At 43.6% G+C, this 19135-nt stretch overlaps 1 protein-coding gene across 7 annotated transcripts in view; it reads left to right on the forward strand.

Moving 5' to 3' along the window:
* The window catches only part of UBP14 (ubiquitin-specific protease 14), a 28990-nt gene extending 10063 nt beyond the window's left edge, over positions 1-18927 (forward strand). For 2 of the 7 annotated variants that reach the window (XM_086822854.1, XM_086822857.1), the window contains 16 exons: positions 3720-3814; positions 10773-10906; positions 11002-11058; positions 11178-11255; positions 11351-11408; positions 11496-11537; positions 16317-16397; positions 16598-16799; positions 17149-17206; positions 17293-17415; positions 17509-17597; positions 17698-17790; positions 17883-18044; positions 18169-18308; positions 18401-18533; positions 18658-18927. In XM_086822854.1, coding sequence (XP_086678980.1) covers positions 3720-3814; positions 10773-10906; positions 11002-11058; positions 11178-11255; positions 11351-11408; positions 11496-11537; positions 16317-16397; positions 16598-16799; positions 17149-17206; positions 17293-17415; positions 17509-17597; positions 17698-17790; positions 17883-18044; positions 18169-18308; positions 18401-18533; positions 18658-18833 — 1721 coding nt within the window. In that variant the 3' untranslated portion in view covers positions 18834-18927. Of the gene's footprint in view, positions 1-3719; positions 3815-10772; positions 10907-11001; positions 11059-11177; positions 11256-11350; positions 11409-11479; positions 11538-16316; positions 16398-16597; positions 16800-17148; positions 17207-17292; positions 17416-17508; positions 17598-17697; positions 17791-17882; positions 18045-18168; positions 18309-18400; positions 18534-18657 lie in introns of all 7 variants that reach the window. The other 5 variants (XM_086822855.1, XM_086822858.1, XM_086822852.1 and 2 more) reach the window with 3 other exon arrangements.
* The last annotated feature ends 208 nt before the right edge of the window (positions 18928-19135 follow it).

Below are 19135 nucleotides of genomic sequence, written 5' to 3' on the forward strand. Positions count from 1 at the left end.
GATGTCTATCAACACGTCCAAGCATGCTAGATATGCCAGAAAGTGAAGGTTCCTCATACGAAACAGGAGGGTTGCTTCAACTTTTACCAGTTCTCGAAGGTCCTTTCCAAGACATCAGTAGGAACTTTGTTGGACCTCTTTCTCTTGGATTTGGATCTCGGAACGCACAGTGCATGACCATTGTGGATCGATTCAATAAATTTTGCATGTAACAGTGAAGCTGAAATTTCAGCCAAGGCTGATTTGCAAGTTTCTTTTGAAATGTCAAATCTTTGGTCTCCTACACTATTACTTGGGGATACAGTTTGTACAAACTGATTAACGCATTGTGTTGATCAAAGTACATACAGAGGCTTTTGCATAAGTTTGTCCTTCAGGATTGTAAGACTTTCTACTCCTGTAGAACCCGGGCTTAAATTGAGCATGTATGTAGGAGAGCCTCAGCCAGAGTGCTATGGCCTTGGCATGGAATCTAGTTTTCCAATGTACAAAGCACATAGAGATACATTATCACTATGTCAGTGAGAGGCTTCATGCACGGGGGATCACTTTAACCTATTGCTCCACACAAGATAACATTGCAGATCTGTTTATGAAGGTGAGAGAAGTTTGAAGCTTTCCTGTAGCATGAATAGGAGGGTAGCTAGCTTGCGCGCGCGCGCACACACAACCTCAAGCACAGAGAAACGTGAGTGTTGGAAAAGATGTACTCGATAATGATAAAATGAAAGTACATCTTTTCCAGCACAAACGGCGTCGTACAATAGCAGTGCTTAGCAGAGAGAGTACGGGCAGATCCAGCTAGAGAGATAGTGTGGCGTGTCTAAAGTATGCAATAGGCTGAAGCTCAAGGTTGAAGGGCAGCAGGGGGCAAACCCTAACCCTAATGTTGGGGGGCAGCAAGGTGAAACCCTAACCTTAACCAGGCTCTGATACCAATGTTGGGTAGGAGGGTAGCTAGCTTGCACACACACACACATACACACGCACACACACACACAACCTCAAGCACAAAGAAACGTGAGAGTGCTGGAAAAGATGTACTTTCATTTTATCATTATTGAGTACATCTTTTCCAACACTCTCACGTTTCTTTGTGCTTGAGGTTGTGTGTGTGTGTGTGTGTGTGTAGGCTAGCTGCCCTCCTGCCCGACACATATTGCCAGTGCTCATGGTCTTGAGCCTTCTCAAAAGAGTTTGGCTCATCTATGTCATATAAACTACTCATGCCGGTCACATCTACATGTTCTCTAGCATTACAAGAACCAGCCCTTGTCCTAATGTAAAGAGGAGTTGAAAGTTTTCTTTCTTGCAAAAGTATGGACCAGACAACGAGGCATGGTTCTAGCTTCTTGCCGAGCTGTCCTCTCTTCATGTACCACATCCTCTATCACGGGCTGCAATGGGCTGATTTTGATCACCCATATGCTGTACATCAGTGCCCAATGGGAGTAGTCCCTCAAATATATTTTGTGAACCTTTAGGTGGTGTTTATCAAATTCAGCCCATGGTTGTGCTGAATTTTCAGCAAATACCATGTCTCTTCCCTCAAAAATCCTTTGAGTAGAAGGATTGTAGAGACGGTAACCATTACTGCCACTACTATAGCCCACTAAAATACATTTTACAGCCTTGTCATCCAGTTTACCTCGCAGCTGTTGAGGCACATGTGCATATGCAAGGCTTTCTAAATCCGAAGGTAATGAACTGTGGGTTTTCTTTCATACCAAGCCTCAAAAGGAGTGATAGTTTTTAATGCTTTTGTTGTAGGGCACACATGATGGCCTCCATTCAAACTTTGAGGCTTAGTTCTTGAGCAACTCGCTGCCGTTAAGGCACAAGCTGATGAGGATGACATGGAAACAGTACTGCTATCCAATATAGAAGAGATTCCCAAGTATGCAGACCCTCGCTGTCCATAGGGTGGCTTGTGAGATGTCATACTTGTTGGGAAAGTCAATGTAAAAGGAGTTTTGTATAAGTGTGCGTGAACTAGCCCTTAAATAAAGCGGTTCCTGTGTGTGAACAACTGCTAAGTGTGTAAGGGTTCTTTGTATAGGGGATTAGGGTAACTAACTGGCCTTGACAGATAAAGAAGAAGCCCACAAGGTCAAATGACTGGTCGGCCAGGCCACACATTCTTGGGCCCCAATTGCCACACCAACAGATGCACATGTACATAGACAATCCTCTGGGTACCAAGCAAGGTGATGCGAAGATCCATTGATGACTATCCATCATGGAGCTTATGTCACAGCTGGTGACACCCTCATTTTTATTTTCATTGTTGCGATTGGAGCTTTCGTTCACCTAAGCCAACCTTCTGCTGCTTCGGGAGTAGCCAGGAGGTGCAGATTTCATCCCCAAACTCCAGCAGCAAGTTCTATTTTCACCCAGTGTTTTGCAGACAGAGGTACTCATGCATCTTGGGTTGTCACGGCAATTTGTCTCGAGTAGAGATTAGGTGTTGTCTTGAAGTTTCAGCCTTCTTGCACATAGGGCGTTTCTTTGTTTTGTAATAGTTACTAGTTGAAGGTTACTAGTCTGTGATTGTGTTTTATGAAGTCTTTCGTTGCATCAATCATCTCTGTGAACACCTGCACTCAAACAATAATTGTGTTTTATTAAGTCTTTCGTTATTTTTGTGTTTTGCGTTAATTATGTTCAAACACAACCTTTTTGCTGATTCTCTGTAAAACCCTAACGGTAGTCCTCATTGGTAGCCTAACATGACACAGGCATCCAATGACTCGAGAATGATGCTCCAGATGCTAGTCATTGGCTATTTAGGGTGTAGGTAGCACAAAACTGCTTTGTCCCTATGGACGGTAGGTCTTTGTTGGTTTTGTCTCGCAGGCAGCATAAATGTTCTCCAGACTTGGATCTACTTGGTCTTTACACACATCTGTAATGAAGGTGGAGGACCCAGCCTGGACCCTTTACCAATTTAGCCAAATTGCCACTCATTTATACACAAGACTTCTTTCTAGAGAATATTAATTGCAAACTAGATCTCCATAGAACACATCGTGTGCACAAAACCTATCCAGTATTAGGATGCCGGCCTTTGATGGGAGAATTGTATTGAGAAACATTTGCGTGAACAAACTGAGGAAATATTAGTAATACTGTACCACATTTGGACGCGGGGTCCCGTGCTACCACCAAGCATCAGTATATTGTGATTTGTGAATGAGCATTACCAAAGGACATTTATTATGACTATCAGGTACCTCATGTCACAAGATGATCCTCTTTTCTCCCTCCCCAACTTTAAGGAGTATTTGCTGCAGCCAAGGGTCTGAAAGGGGTTTACAAGAGGGAACTGCTTACTGGACTTCATGAACAGTCACTTGGAGTTGATAGGAAGGAGGGGGGGGGGGTGGGGGGTGTTGACCCATCCTTGTGAAGGGGGGAGACTGATTAGGGGCTGAACATGAACTGGCTGTTGTAGTTATAAATTGCAAGGTAAAAAGGCTGTTTTGAGTCGCTGACAGTGGGGGATGTACCTAAAGTTGTGGGAGAGGTACCTAGTTGGACCTCAACCTGAAGTTCACATTCTCGAGTCATTCTTGCAGTCGACACAAACAGCCCCAAAAGCAATTTGTAACAATTATGGGTTTTAGTTGTTCTATTGCTTTATGAGTTTTGCTTGAAAAAATGGTGTAGTACAATTTTGACATTCTCTAATGTGTTGTCGTTTAATTTTATTTTTTTAGATGTGTATTCGTACATTGAGGATGACACAGTGGAGGACCCTTGGCTTGCTCAACATTTGGCCCATTTTGGGATTGATTTTTCATCACTGAAGAAGGTATTTATCAGTGCTTTCTTACTTGTAATCCTTTTGAAAGTAACTGGTAGCTTTGGAATTCTCAATAAAAAATAAGCTGTCATGATATTGGAGGAAATGGAGAGTTTGATTTATGTCACACGCACGCGTGCACGCACCTGCCGATGAACATAAGCACAGGCTTGTGAGGATTCTTCACACTCGTTGGCGTCAACAAAACAACTCCTTTTTGACACCTCTTAATGGTGTCATACTGGTTAGTTCTCTGGAGTCCAAACATCCCAACTTATATACACATATTTAATACATACATAGACATACATACTCATGTATGTGCACACAAGAAACAGAAATCGGGTTCATGGAACGAAGAGTGAGATTCCTTCATACCCAAGGAGTATGATTTTCTTATTGCAGGGGCATGTTATTATGTTTGGTAATCGCAACCACTACATTTTAGACAAGCTTGTTGATTTCTTATCTAAATTATGCTGTCTAGATTGCCTGCCTTACATGTTTTCTCATGCTGGGGGGGCTTCACCATAGCTTCGTCCTAACTTTGTCATGGGAACCCTAACCTAGCTGAGTTGTGATCATGTCATGCAATTCCTAGCCCTTTGTTGCAAACATACTTGACCATGTTCTTTGTTGTGCTTGCCTCAATTTCAGCCTCAAGGACAGTCCCAAAACAGTTCAATTGCTAACCTGGCGTGCAACAGTCCCTACAAAGGTTTTCTTTGAGTAGTGCCTTGAAGATGTTAATCATGATCACATGTATGATGTCCTTTGCATTGTTTCCAAAACATCATCAGAGATCATTGTCACCATTTGGATGCCCAAATAGTGACAATCTTTGTGCTTTGAGCCTTTGAGCTTTAGATTTGAGCCCTTGAGCTCTAAACTGGCATCTTTGGTGGCCAGGGCTTATGTTCTAAGCTTGGAGCCTGGGCATGATTCTCTTGGAGTACAAGCTACATGAATGGGAGATAGTCCTTGCAAATTCTGCATTGCATCTCATGTTTGCGTGTTTGGCAAATGTTTATGCGTGAACTGTTTGGTTTGCGTGTTTGGCAAATGTTTGTACTGGCACTTGTGGTGGCTATGGCTTATGTCCTGAGCATGGAGCTTGGACGTGACTCTCCGGTGGTCCTGAGGACTCCTTGTCCATGCCTAGAGTAGCTGTGGAGTACAAGCTTTATGAATGGGGATTGTCCTTTACCAGTTGTGCATTGCATCTTATGTTTGAGTGTTTAGCAAATGCTTTCATGTGACTTGTGTGGTTTGTCTGCACTGTGCGTGTCCAGTTCATAGGTTGGGGACAACCACCCGTGAACCGTGCACGACGTTGTGAACCTGTCTTTTGACTAGCTTGTGGCCATGTGAATAGGTGGTAAGTATGGTTTCTACTCCTTATCGTCAAGCTTGCGCTAGCATATTTTCTCAAGCATACACATAAGCAAGATAACCAAAAATGTGTAAGTGAGCCACGGAGGGCTTTCTACCATTCCAAGATTTAAAACACATAATTGTATGCAAAGTCTTTAGAGGACACCTGTTCAAAACATATGTTGCACACATGACTACTTCTAGCCAGAAACCATGAGGCAACTCTTGACTTTTGACCATACAACATGCCATCTCTATGCCGTGTTTTTGCATTCAGCTACACCATTTTGTTGAGTTATATAGCGACAAATAGAACGCTGACGTCGGGCTGTTGGTGGCGGCGGTTGGGGAAGTCGCCTAGGGCTGCAGTAGAAGGACTAGATGCGCAGGCGAAGACCAGGAGACGCCCACACATTGGTAGCAAAAAAGCGACTGGGAGACGTTGGATAGCTTGTGGCTGGAGGCTAGTAGCGACAGAGGGCAGTCGCCTTGAAAGAAGCCGCTTTGGTGAACTGGAGACTGGCAGTGGCTGGTAGCAACGAAAGGAAGGAGCCGCCTTTGGGTTGGGCAGGCTTGGGGATTTTGCTTTGTTGGTGGCTGGTGACTAACGACTGGGCAGGGGAGCCGCCTGGGAAGCAAGCAAAGGGGAGAGTAGAGCAGAGAGAGCAAGAAGCTGGTGCTGATAGCAAGGAGGGCCCGTCGTGCAGAGAGAGGAAAAAGCTCTCGGGTATACGTGCAGGTGTCAGCAACAAGGACAGAGGTGTGTGGCCGCCTCCGATACTCCCCTCCTCAATCAATATATGTAGGGTACCAATCTTACATGTAGAAACATTTTCAAGCATAGCAACAAAGTGCTTAAAGTACATAAAAATCTCTCATTTCTATTTCAATGAATATACCCAGGTATATCTGGGATAATCATTAATGTGAATGTGACAAAATAGAGGTAGACCCCAATAGATGGTGTCCTCATAGGACCACATACATCGCTGCAAGTTTCCAAGAATACAACCCTCACAAACATGCTTAATAGGGGCTTCAAGATGTGCCAGCTCACACACCATGCCATGCTTATGTAAACATGTTTAATAGGGGCTTCAAGATGTGGCAGCTCAGACACCATGCCATGCTTATGCAAATGTAGCAAACTGCCAAAGTTCAAGTGACCAAAGTGTGCATGCCACAGGTTAGCATCACCCATTACCTTTGTGGCAAAGACTATACATACAACATGCTTTTGTCTTTCATATGCATCTAGCCTATAAAGACCATGAGACAAAGTACCAAAAGCAACAAAATCCCCAAAGATATCTGTAGAAAATAAAAAATCATGCGATCCTCTTTCTTCTCCCAGAAGTTCTCCTTGATCCGATTCAAGAAGATAGGTGACTCGGGGTGTAGGTTAGGCAGTAGCATAAGGGCAAGGAGCGCTCTGAAACCAACTGTTGGAAACAGGGTTGTAAGAATGCACACACACACACACACACACACACACACACACAATGGAGAAGCTCAAGGGAGCACACAATGAGATGATATATAGATAATGAAGGTGTGATTTACAAAGATGATAAGTATACCCCAAGATGGGTGTATACTAGCATGGAGGGAAAATCTCCTTAAGAGGGAAAAAGTTTTTCGATTGTTCCTAGTGTGTTCACACACATCAATACCAAATATGACTACAATATCCAAGTTCGGATGCCAAATTGGGCTAATGCTCCACAATCTCAATCTGGTATCCTCCATAGTGAAGGATTCATGGTTTACTTTCGAACTGGAATCAAGAGCTTCTAGGGTGGTTAAATTGACTCTTAGTCCTATCCCACTTCCTAGTGTTGGAGCATATGATAATGTTTCGTGTTCAAAATTTGGGTTCGAGTACGAAGTTACAATTATTCGTCCTAAACGTAAATGCATAAGCACTTAGTTTAACACCAAAGTCACTTACAAAGGTTCATTTTGTGGATTTTTCTCGATTTTCTAAATTATTTTTTATGATTTGTTTTTATAAGCTCAAGGAATGACAGATCTTCTAGGGGTCCTTGGGTTCCCTACAAATCTAACAAACTATAAAATCGATCTTAGGAAGTTCTTGAAATTTTCTCTCTTTAGTTCCTATGTCTTTCCATAGCTTTTTAGAATTGGAGCCTTTTAGTATGCAAGATAAGATATATGCTTAGAGAGAGTGGACTGAATAGGAATTGAATACGCTTGATTTGACGGACTTATTCATAATAGATGATGCATTGGATGATGTGAGTGAATGTAATTTTATTTAGATCATTCTAAGGAAGAACTATTGAGATGATTTAGGTTTCATGAGAGTCTAAGTTTAGTAGCAGTTTATTTTTGAGTTATTTTCATTCAAAATAAATTAGGGTAGGATAGCACTATTATGGGTGTAGTGTTGGGCAATGTGTATGGTACATGTTTTTCCAGTTTGGATGGGTAAAATACTTTCAAGTGCTTGAAAGGTACAGCTGTAACCTTTTATGCTTAAGATCATATTAGGGAGTCTGGGAAAATTCCAATTCCCATTTTGCAAGATCAAAAAATGGGGGCATGGTGAATCTTTTTAAAATTTTGTCAAAACCCCCTCATGTGACATATTGTTAGAAAGCTCTTGAAGAGTAGGTTCTAAATCCACATTCTCTGTCAAATTTGGAATTGGAATGGTCAAGATACAAAAAAGTAGATTGAAAAGAAAATTCCCAAAGTAACAAGATTTTCCCAAACTCCCTAATATGGTCTTCCTTGGTAATGGTACAAGTTTCTTCATAATCTTTTATCTATTTTAAAGAGATTAGCATAGTTTTTTGTGTGCTTACAAAGTAAATGAGTGTGTGTGTGTGTGTTACGGTGGGAGTATAAAATTATCAAGCATTGGTATAGGGGATGGTGAGTGGAGAACATAATTGGTCCTACTTTTCCATAGTGGTTGCTAATTAGATGAATAGTCTAGTCTCCCTACTTAGAGAGTAGCATAGTTTTCTTTGTGCTTAGGAATGATTTAAATTATGCCGAGTTACTCTTGTCTTATTTCTAGTATGATCTTGATTTAACTTCAAGGGTGGGTTGTGATTGAAAGGGATACTAAAAAAGAGGAAGGGAGAATAAAAAAGAGAATCAAAAGAAAAAAGTAAGAAAAGTTAAATGTACATAAAGAGAGAAAAAAAACAATACCAAGAAGAAACCATCATCATGTTAGATTCTTAGTAGATTTCTGGGAGCACACTTGGCGGAGACATTGAGGCCTCGAGTTGATGCCCTGGTCCTTGTGTCGTAAAAAAGAAAACTATGCTAGTGAGCGACCGAGGTAAAAACCATCACCATAATTAGGAGGTTCTTGGTGATTCTTTAGATACTCTTGTGGACGGAGGTCTTTGGGCCATTGCTTTAATCTCCGTGGGGTGGTGTCTTAGGCCTTATTATTATGATTATTATAAAAATGACTAAAGGGAGTTTTGCTAAATTGGAGAACTATATATTCCATGAATACTTAATTCTCTTTAATTTGTAGCCTCATCAATGGAGTTAGAAAGTGTAATTTAGAGAAGGTTTTCTCCAAGAGGTATAGTACTTTGAGACTAAGATTCATAACTGTAAGCATTTTTTTGAGTTATATTATAGGTAGAGAAGACTGATGTTGGTTTTTGAGTAGATTAACTCTATTATTCCTCTTTGTAGCATGTTTTCTATGGATCTTATGAAACCAATTTTGAGCAAAGTTGGAGTGCATGTGAGGTAGGATGCATGAGTGTGCCATTAATAATGTATGTTTGATCTATTATGGTTTTTCTTCCAAAGAATAGATTACTCTGGGTGGTGTGGTTGTGCAGGTTGTGTTAAAGAGTAAAGTCGTCTCATGAAGGACAGAGATTTAGTGTGATGATGCTCGTGAAAGAATGCTTCACAATTCAATGTGGGGTGAATGACGAGTGTTGTTTCTAGGCAAATATTTGTATGTTTTGTAGGTTCACACCTCTTGTAAGTGGGTGGACTTTATTAATAACTGGCTTGCTAAAGGACAAAGGAGGGCGACTCTCTCTTGTTTGGGCATTGTGTGGCGTTGGCACCCTCCTATGGGCATCCCCCCAGCCCAACGCTTGTGAAGTGTTCGGTGCATGGCCAACCACCTTTGGTCCTTACGACCATGGCAAGGAAAACTAAATTGCTTCTTCCACTCAGGCCTTGCTGCTGTCCCGTGCACACTGCCACACATCTGCTGATGTCATCTGTCCGTACAGGCTGATGTCGTTGTTTGATCATTGCTGCACCTGCTGTTTATCACCGGCACTGTTGTACCTGCCTGCTCACCAGCCGTACGATTCCATACTGTATGGAACTGCAGCCTGCACGGGGTTGCTGTTGCTGGCTGCGGCACCATGCAGCTGACGTCCTCGTTCGTGCCTTCGCTACTGCTGCTGATGTCATCCACTGTAACTTGCTGAGCTGCCTCGTGTGGTTTTGTCTGGTGGGTTGCACACCTGTGGGGCCTGTACCCTTCATTTCCACTCTTTCTGTTGCAGTCGGTGACGAGGAGAGAGAGAGAGAGAGAGACAGGGCCTCGTACAGTTCCTGGAGGAGGCTCCCATGTGTTTGGCCAGCCACGATGCGTTCCTGTGAAGAGGAAGACCTGTCCAGTGTCTGGACACTCTGGTTGGCAACCGCGTGCACGCACTCTGGTCTGCTACCGCTTGGTCTTTGTGCTCGTGGGCTTTGCTTGGAGGCCAGTGGAGGGTAGTATGGGAAAGGCGTGATTTTGGAGCTTGGTCAACGCATGGCTGCTCCTGTGTGGCAGATATCGATTCTACATCGACACGGGTCTATTGTTTGGCACATGTTTTCATTACATTTGTAATGGAAATCTGGCACAAGATGCCTGTGAAGCTTTATACTATCAAACATACCCTTATAATAAATCATTATTGTGAGAGGGGGGGGCAGCCCATTCAGGCCCTAGTGCATGTGCGGTTTCTTTACAGTTATGTTTATTTGTTTTGTGCTGTGCCATATGTCTTCTTGTTTAATGGTATTAATGGTCTAAGCATAACGAGATTGTCCATTCTGGGCACCAGGCTTATTAGCGGCAGATTGGCAGTGCATAGAACGTCAACAGATTTTGATGCTATCCAGATTGATACGTAGCAAACCATTTGTCCCTCACCATCTCATTCGAGCTATGGTGGCAGAGGCCTTATTCCAGACCGCCACGTACAGCTCAACCGCGGTTGGGGGAATTACATCCACCAAGCTATTATGAGTTCTTCCTAATACTTTTCATGGCCAAAAATAGATATTAGCCACACTTTTGTCTACATTTCTGTCTCGGGGACCTGCAATGTGCATGCTATAGAACATTTTTGGCACATTCAACCTCAGTCAACCTAGCATTTACAGTGATTGATTGGATCACATGAAGAGCATAAACATCTTATCCTGTGAAGGGACTGTACTGAAGGCTGTGATGGAATTTTTTCTAGCCCTGAACAACAGCAATCTTTGTTTTGTGCATCTGTGTTGCTTCTATATATCTCACTAATGTATGCTGTGCTGTATTACTTTCTTATATACTTCAATGACGCTGCAGACTGAGATGACCACTGCTGAGAGGGAATTGGATCAAAATGTCAATTTTGATTGGAACCGAATCCAAGAGAGTGGCAAGGACTTGGAGCCACTCAATGGACCTGGCTGCACGGGGCTTGTCAATCTTGGGAACAGGTTTTTTTTTTTTCATTACTTGAACTATTGCACTATTCCTGGGAAAGCTAGTTTGCAACTTGTAAATATTGACATTTTCTGGGTGTATATGTCAGTTGTTACCTTGCTTCTATCATGCAAGTTGTCTTCTCAACCCAGAGCTTCCAGCAGCGGTACGATAATAATCCATTCATTTCCAAACCATATAGTGGGAACTTAATAAAAAGTTTGAAGGTGAAGAACTTTACCATCAAGCTTTATGTAAGTTGGTCATACTGGTTTTTTAATGCAGATATTTTGTGAACCTTTCACTGAAGGAATCCTTTCAACGAGCTCCTGCTGATCCAACCGTAGACTTAAATATGCAGTTGTAAGTTAGGAGGCGGCTTTTAGTTGTAAGCTACTGTGTGTAAAGCACTTCTTACTGGTCTGGCTGTTCTTACGTGTTGCATTCAATATTTCCAGGGCAAAGCTGGCTCATGGATTGCTGTCTGGAAAGTATTCTGTACCTGTCGGTGGAAAGGTACTATGACATGGAATTTTTCAGGGAATGGCTTTACTTGAACTTCCTATTATAACTCAATCGTTCTGGTGGAGTCCATGTTTTCAGGTGACCAATGGAGGCCTCGTTGAACCAGCTGTAGCTGAAAATGTAAGCTTGCTAGCACTTCGTGAAACCGAGGACAGTTTTCAATCACGAACATGTAAAATTTGTATAGACGTTGGTTGGAGGTTGTGTTTTGGAGTATGTGGTTTTGAAATAGAACTATTCTCTCCTCTCCTTGCATATATACGGTAGGCAAATGGTGACAATTTTCCAGTAGCACACTAGTGGTTCACATTTTAGGTAGTTGATACAGTGTAGGAGTTGACTACAAGAGTTCACAAGTGCGTGGGGGAGTTGAAAACAGAGAGATCTGGTTGATAAGGTCTGGCTACATAAGCTGGAGCTGGACTAAATCTAAGCAGGGAACTGTACAGATAGACATCTATCTTTGTACATGACCCAATAACTTCTTTAACAAAGAACTTCTACGGAGTCGAAAAAGGAATGTACAAGCTTAGAGGAACCAAGCTGGCAGAATCAGCAACCTCTTCTCCTCATGTGAAATTAGGTTGGCTGAAACTTTGGCCAGCGTTGAGGTTTTTAATCAGCACATTGCAAGGCAAGTAGAGGAGCCTGATTGCCGTAACTTAGCAGCAAAGAAGATCCTGGAAGCCAGGGGCCTACATCGTGCTATTCTTCTCGCACAGCAACACCTCTCGCATGAGAGGCTTGCCTCTAGATCCACACTGGGGGGACGACCTTTGTGGTGGGATAAAAGGAGGTTGTTCGAGCAGACTTTGTTATCGGTGTTCTTGGTCTATAGCCTTAGTATTGTTTTCCTTGAGCTGCCAACCCTGAAGTTCATTGCCCTAGGAGTTATGCAATGCAAGAGTGCGAGGACTAGCAAGTTGTGATGTAGCACTTCATTGCAAGAAGCACGTGGCACCACCCAGCCAGCCAACGAGAGGCCAACTGTGCACTTCAGTTCCTTGCAAGTACTCACAAGGCTCCAGCTGACGCATTCACTTTGATGTGACAGCGGAAATTAGTGCCTCTGGAACCATAGTCACAAGGGATGGGGGACGGCCGCATGTAGGGAACGGGGACGGGGGTAGGAACGGCACTTAAAAATCACGTTGTTAGCGCCACCCACTCGCCTACACGGGCAAAGCTTGCATGCCCATGGTTGTGCACCGCCTCCATGAAAGTTGAGGTAGAACTTGAGTGTGAGGGTGGGTGCGGGGGTGTGTGTGAAGCTTGAGAGAGTGTGTGAGTCTTGAGAGGCTAGAGCTTGCTTGTGCGAGAGCTTGAAACTTGAGACCTTGGCCCTTGAGGCTTGTTGCTTGAGGGGGAGAGAGAGAGAGTGAGTGTGTGTGTGTGTGTGAAGCTTAAGCTTGAAGTGTGAGAGGGAGTGTGTGTGTGTGTGTGTGTTCTTATAGGGAGGGAGGCAAGAGAGAGGCCAAGGCCTATGGCCCACGAAAAGCCCTCCCAAAACAGCCAAAAAAAATGTGACCGTTGCCCAAACATCAACTTGGGGTGTTCCCATGCAGCCGTCCCTCACAACCGTCCCCTCCTGGATCTGTCCCTGGAACGCCGTCCCTTGTGAGGGACGCCCTGGGGACGTCCATCCGTCCCCGTCCCAAAGTGTTCCCGGGACGGTGCCCCCCCCCTTTGGAAGGGTCCATCCCCTCCGTCCCCTGTGACTATGTCTGGAACCCACACTACACTTTCCTTCTCAACCAACACTGGGAGAGGGACTCAACAAGATCCCACAGGATTTCCTTTAGCTGATTTGTGCTCTTGAGGCCAAGCAATAGATCTGCACCTCTGTTGCAAAGCGGGGGAAGCTTTCCTCCTTTACCTCTAGGTGTGCTCCCATATTACGGCCATACTGTGGTATTTGGACTTCCGTACTGTGTATATGGAGTAGCTGTTTTTGCAGCCATTGTTTAGTGCGCTTTGAGAGTGTGATGAACGATGGTTTTGCCGTCCATAATTTCTTGCTGTTGGGAGATAATTTAAGTGCTACTCAGAGCTGCCTCTTCCTGCATTATTGTTCTTGCCACTGTCTTAATTTCTATACTTGCCTCTGCATGTGTAAAATGCCTTGTTGATTATCACATGCACCCCACACTCGTGGCACGTGGACTTGCAGGTTATGTTCAAGTTATGGGTTATTGATGAGCAATGTGCCCCATTGTGAGCCCTAGACCACAGTTTTTCTGTGCTTGAACCCCCTACTTTTTTGTAACTTTGAGGTTTGTACAGATGGTCTAGATTATGTAGTAGGTAGGATGCCCAATTCAGGACAGCAGGGCAGGAGGGTTTTCATTAGACAGGTTATGTTGGCAAGGGACTGTTTGGAGCAGCAAGACTGGCTATTGGTTAGTGCGGATTCCACAAGTCAGGTCATGGAGGAAAGGAAGGAGACGTCATAAAGATAAGTATTGTACACATCTCAATTCTGTTAAATAAGCTAATTACACAGGGTTCAGGCTAGTCACCATCTGGATAGGCTTGGTAAGTCTAGGCAGTTCTCTACGTGTGCATACGGCATAGTTTTGTTACCCACTTGGAATTTGGGTTTGTACAGATGTTTGGCAGTTAACTAGGAGAAGTGCCGAGCACTAGACATCAATCTAGATCATGTAGGAGGTAGGATGACAGAAGGGATGTCATGACCCTGTGAAATTGGTACAGCACAAAGTGTGGGCATGGTGGTCGGTGAGCAAGATAAATATTTCATGATTCATACTTGGGTGCCCGGACAAATGGTAACATGTGTGGACATCCCCAAGTGTGAAGGGGGACCAAGGGATTTAATATTCTAATGTTTTAACCTCGGGTGGCCCCTAGGGATAAGTTTTAATAAACTTAAAAGGGCTTTAGGGCCTTAGAATTTCTTATGGATAAGTTTGGGGAGAGGCTACTCCATTTTTGGAGGTACACGCCTCTCTCCCCTTCTCTCTCTCTTGCTTTTGGGAAAGGGCAAGGCAGCTGGCTGCGTGGAGAGGAAGGGTGGGGGTTGCCTGAAGAGACTGGTACAGGTCGGCAGGTATAGGTTGGTGCAGGTCGGTGCAGGCCAGCTGGTACAGGTGGCGATTCGTACAGGTTGGCTGGTGCAGGTCGGTACAGGACAGCTGGTGCATGTCGACTGGTGCAGGACGGCTGCAGGGCAGCTAGTGCAGGTCAGCTACAGGACAGTTGGCGCAGGCGACTGCTGCAGGTCATCTGGTACAGGCGGCTGCAGGGCAACTGGTACAAGCGGCTGCAGGACAGCGGGTACAAAGACAAGAGAGAGGCGGTTGACAGGAGGCGCAGCCTGAATCTCTCTCTCTCTCTCTCTCTCTCTCTCTCTCTTCCCCTCGTGTGAGCTCTGGAGGGCAAAGGCGGGTGGCTGCAATTCAGGACAGCATACTCTATACTCTCAGGGCTGGTGTTTTTGAGGAGGATTGGACTTAGGGACAGCAGTGTACCTGCTGAATAACTTTCTCTCTCTTTCCACTGGCTTACGACTGCTTCAGAGTTGTTTCTTCTGGCCCTTTGTGAGAGGAGGGGTGTGGCAGTTTGAAGGGTGGAAATAGAGTTAGATGGTGGATTTGTTCTTTGGCTGAGTTTGAGGCTACGATCATGGAACAGCCAGATGTGTGCTCAAGGCTTCCCTGTTGCATTGTCTTGGTTGATTAGAGGAGACAACAGAGTGTTGCTTTTGTGGGACACAGATTTGTATGTGTATCCTCTATGCTAAGAGGTCTTGAGAGTAGCCAGATTGGACATGCAGGTTTCTTTTCCTTGACTGGCTTTGTTGTACTCAGTTAAGCTTTTCCATTGAAATTGAATAAAGAAATACCGAAAGGGGCGCCAAGCTTGGGGCCAACAGGTGTTGTTCTCCTTTTTGTTTTGGAGCGCTCTAGCTCTGGTTTATTTGTCATTCTCCTTTTTGTTTTGGAGCGCTCTAGCTCTGGTTTATTTGTTTAATTGTCTGGACTATAATTGGATAGGTGACTGCTAGTCTACCGCACTTTGGTTTCTACCAGAGGCCGGTTTGAAGGGCAGCCAGACAAGTATGGATATGCTGCAGCGGTCAGGCAAATTGGGAAGCGGATGGGCAAGTTTGATAGTGTAATTGCAACTGCCTCTGACCTAGTGTAGGCATGGAGCATGTTGTACAGGCTGACCAGCAGAAGCAGAGATGGACCTATATAAAGAAGGCCCTTCCCCAGTCCTCATTCTTCATCGTCCTATCTGGCTCGTAGCCTGGGAACAGGCATTTGCAGGTATCCAGGAAAGCATCAAAGACCAAGACAACATCACCCACTTCGGCAGAGAACAAAGGCAATAGGCTTGCTACTACAGCCAATTGCAGGACAAAGGGTTACAGGAGAGTTCCTAGCAGACAGATTGTGTCGGCGAGGAACTGTTCGGAGCAGCAAGGGGGTTATCAGTCAGCCTGGATATCACAGGCCAGAGGCATAAAGAAAGGAAGGAGACATCATATGATCAAGTTCAAGGATCTGAATCGTACAAAGCTTAATTTCATAATATAGGCAAATAAACTGAAAGATGGGCATACTTGAGTACGTTTTGGGACCCAATTGGGTGTCTAGTGTCTCTCTACCCCTTTTCTTTTTTCAGTATTTGAACCACGGTGATAGCACAGTTAACTCATTAATCTAGGGAAAAGGCTTCCGCATGTGACATTGATTTATTGGTTTTTTGAGCATCACCCCGCCCTTGTATAGATAGCATCATGATGTTGTGTTCTCTCTCTATAGAGTTGTTGTTTTTGCACGTTTCTTTTAACACCAATCAAAAGAATATCTTTAATTTTTATTTGCTACAGAAGGCAAGTTAAAATTGTAATCCATGTTCTGGTTTCTGTAGGAGCAGAAAGGCATATCACCACTTATGTTCAAGTCTTTGATTGGTGCGGGGCATCCGGAGTTCAGCAGCTCACGTCAGCAGGTATACAGCATTTCCTTATTCACAATGTTTGTTTTGCGTTTGCTTTAATGTGATGCCTTAGATCCAAAGCATAAGACTGACTCTCTCTCTCTCTCTCTCTCTCTCTCTCGTGTGCGCGCACAAAGTCTGAAGTAAAACACGTAAGAGCCAATAACGGGTAGGACTGATGTGATTTTGTTGTCCTTTTCTCGTACTTCAAGGATGCTCTAGAATACTTTCAGCATCTCCTTGATCAAGTTGAGCGATTTCACACATCCAACCGTCAAGAGGATCCTTCTCGGAGCTTCAAATTTCTTGTGGAGGAGAGAATACTGTGCTCTTCTTCAGGCAAAGTCAAGTACAACAGGAGAGCAGACAATGTGTTGTCACTTAATATTCCCTTACAAGCGGCTGTCAATAAAGGTATCTCCAGTTTAGACTTTGCCTCTAGAGAAGTAAATTCAGTATGGTGGTTTATCTGATTGTCCACCAAGATGGACATATCTGTATGCATGAACCTGCACCTACTCTTGGGTGCTGATAGGTGAATGGGGATCCATAGCACGCAGTCTATGTTATGCATGATGTGGTTGAGCTTTGTGAGTGGGCTTTTAAGTACGGGAAATAACGTGAACTTTTTATTATTTCCAGTCTCTCATTATATGGTTAGGCATTAGCTAGAGGGCTCAAAAAAGAGTCAATTACATATAAAGGATCCGGGGGCTTTTGCAAAAGCTGTCTTTTAATCCAACTTGATGATGCCTTTTTACAGATGAAGTGTCTGCCTTTGTAAAGAAGAAAGCAGAAAAGGAATCAGTTGGAGAGAAAGTGTAAATTCAGCAACTCTCAAAAAGTTTCTCCATTGTTTCTAGTAGTGTGGTGTATATCTGACTTCTCAATTGGAAATGTTTTTCAGTTTGGATGAGGAGATAGTCAGACCCAGGGTGCCTCTATCTGCATGCTTGGAAAGCTTTTCTGCTTCTGAAGAGGTTCCGGATTTCTACAGCACTGCAATCAGTGGCAGGACCACAGCCATCAAGTGAGCAGATGTTTACTGAGGAACTGCTTTGGAAAGGGTACATCCTTGTTTATTCTGTGTGGTCATTGAATTTATGGTGCTTAATGCTTACAGGAGCTCAAGACTAGCCTCTTTCCCTGATTATTTGGTTCTACATATGCGGAAGTTCGTGATGGAGGCTGGATGGGTTCCTAAGAAGCTTGGTATGTTTGTTTGGGCACATGTATAAGTGGGATTTTTTACGAGGGTCTGTCTCTGGTTTCAGAATTCATGTTTTCTAAAACACCGTCTGTCTGTTTCCAGATGTCTTTGTCGATGTACCTGACATTTTAGACATAAGTCATCTGCGAAGCAAAGGCTTGCAACCCAATGAAGAACTGCTACCAGAGGCAACAGGTGATTACCTAGATAAAGAACCTTCTGATTTTTGCAATGTCATTTTACCAAGATTTAGTTTGCAGAATGATGTCATCTTGTTTACCATTCAGATGATAATGCTCAAGTTGGTCCAGTTGTGGATGAGATAGTTGTCTCCCAACTCATGGAGATGGGTTTTCCTCGTATACGCTGCGAGAAGGCTGCTATCAATACCTCAAATACAGGCCTTGATGCAGCTATGCAGTGGCTTTTATCTCATATGGACGATCCAGGTAGTTCAAGTATACTGCACTTCAGGTGCTCATGACAATTCCGTGAGATAATTGTCACGTATACAAGCTTGAAAAGTTCCCAGTAGCTCATTGTTTGCTTGCAATTTTGTTGTTCTTCTGTTAGATATTGATGCTCCCATGGACATGGCAAGTAGTAAGAAAGGTGCTGGGTCTGCAAAGATTGCTGTAAATGAACAGCATGTCGAGACCCTGGTTTCATTTGGTTTTCAGCCAGAGCAGGCTCGAAAAGCTCTGAAAGAAACGGTCAGTCTTGCTTTTTGCATCATCTTATTTGATGGGTGGATTACTTTGATTTCTAGGTTGAGGTGTTTATGGTGGTACTTGCTCCATTCCAGGGAGGGGATGTTGAGAGGGCAGCCGAATGGATATTTACGCATCCTGATGAGTCGATTGCAATGGATGTCGATGCTGATACCATCAATACATCCAGTGCAGGCACGGAGGAAACATTTCCTGATGGAAAAGGAGGTGCGGGAACTGCCTGTTTCTTAGATTTTCAGTCAGTTTTGATGTAAGTTGTGTATGCCGACTAACCCAGAGTGCAATCTAATTTAAGGACATCTTCTTTCCTATTTGTTTTTTATATCCCCAGAATACAAGCTTTTGGGATTTGTGAGCCATATGGGAACCTCAACTCAATGTGGGCATTATGTGGCTCACATTCGTAAGGAAGGAAGATGGATCATTTACAATGATGTCAAAGTGGCAGCCTCAGGTGATCCTCCTAAGGATATGGGCTATCTGTATTTCTATCAAAGATTGCCTTAACATGTCAAAAGATCCCCTTGCATATGTAGGGGCTTCTGCATAACTTTTTGAAGATTTTCTCACTTTACTGATAAAAAGGAGTCTTTAGTGTTGATACTTTCAAATGCAATACATGAGAGTTTGACAGGAAGCTATTCATTTAATGAAATGGGCATGGATCTGCTGATTTGTCATGGTAAAAAATGTGATTTAAAACTTACAATTTTAAAAAAATGGGTGAAGCATATTCTTAGACTTTTGAGTATTGTCATTAAAATGCCTTCACGACACACAACTTATCATTCCCACAGTTGATTGGGTTG

Source organism: Cibotium barometz, chromosome 29 (genome assembly GCF_041138505.1).
Source record: "Cibotium barometz isolate CiBa-2024 chromosome 29, ASM4113850v1, whole genome shotgun sequence".
NCBI lineage: Eukaryota > Viridiplantae > Streptophyta > Polypodiopsida > Cyatheales > Cibotiaceae > Cibotium > Cibotium barometz.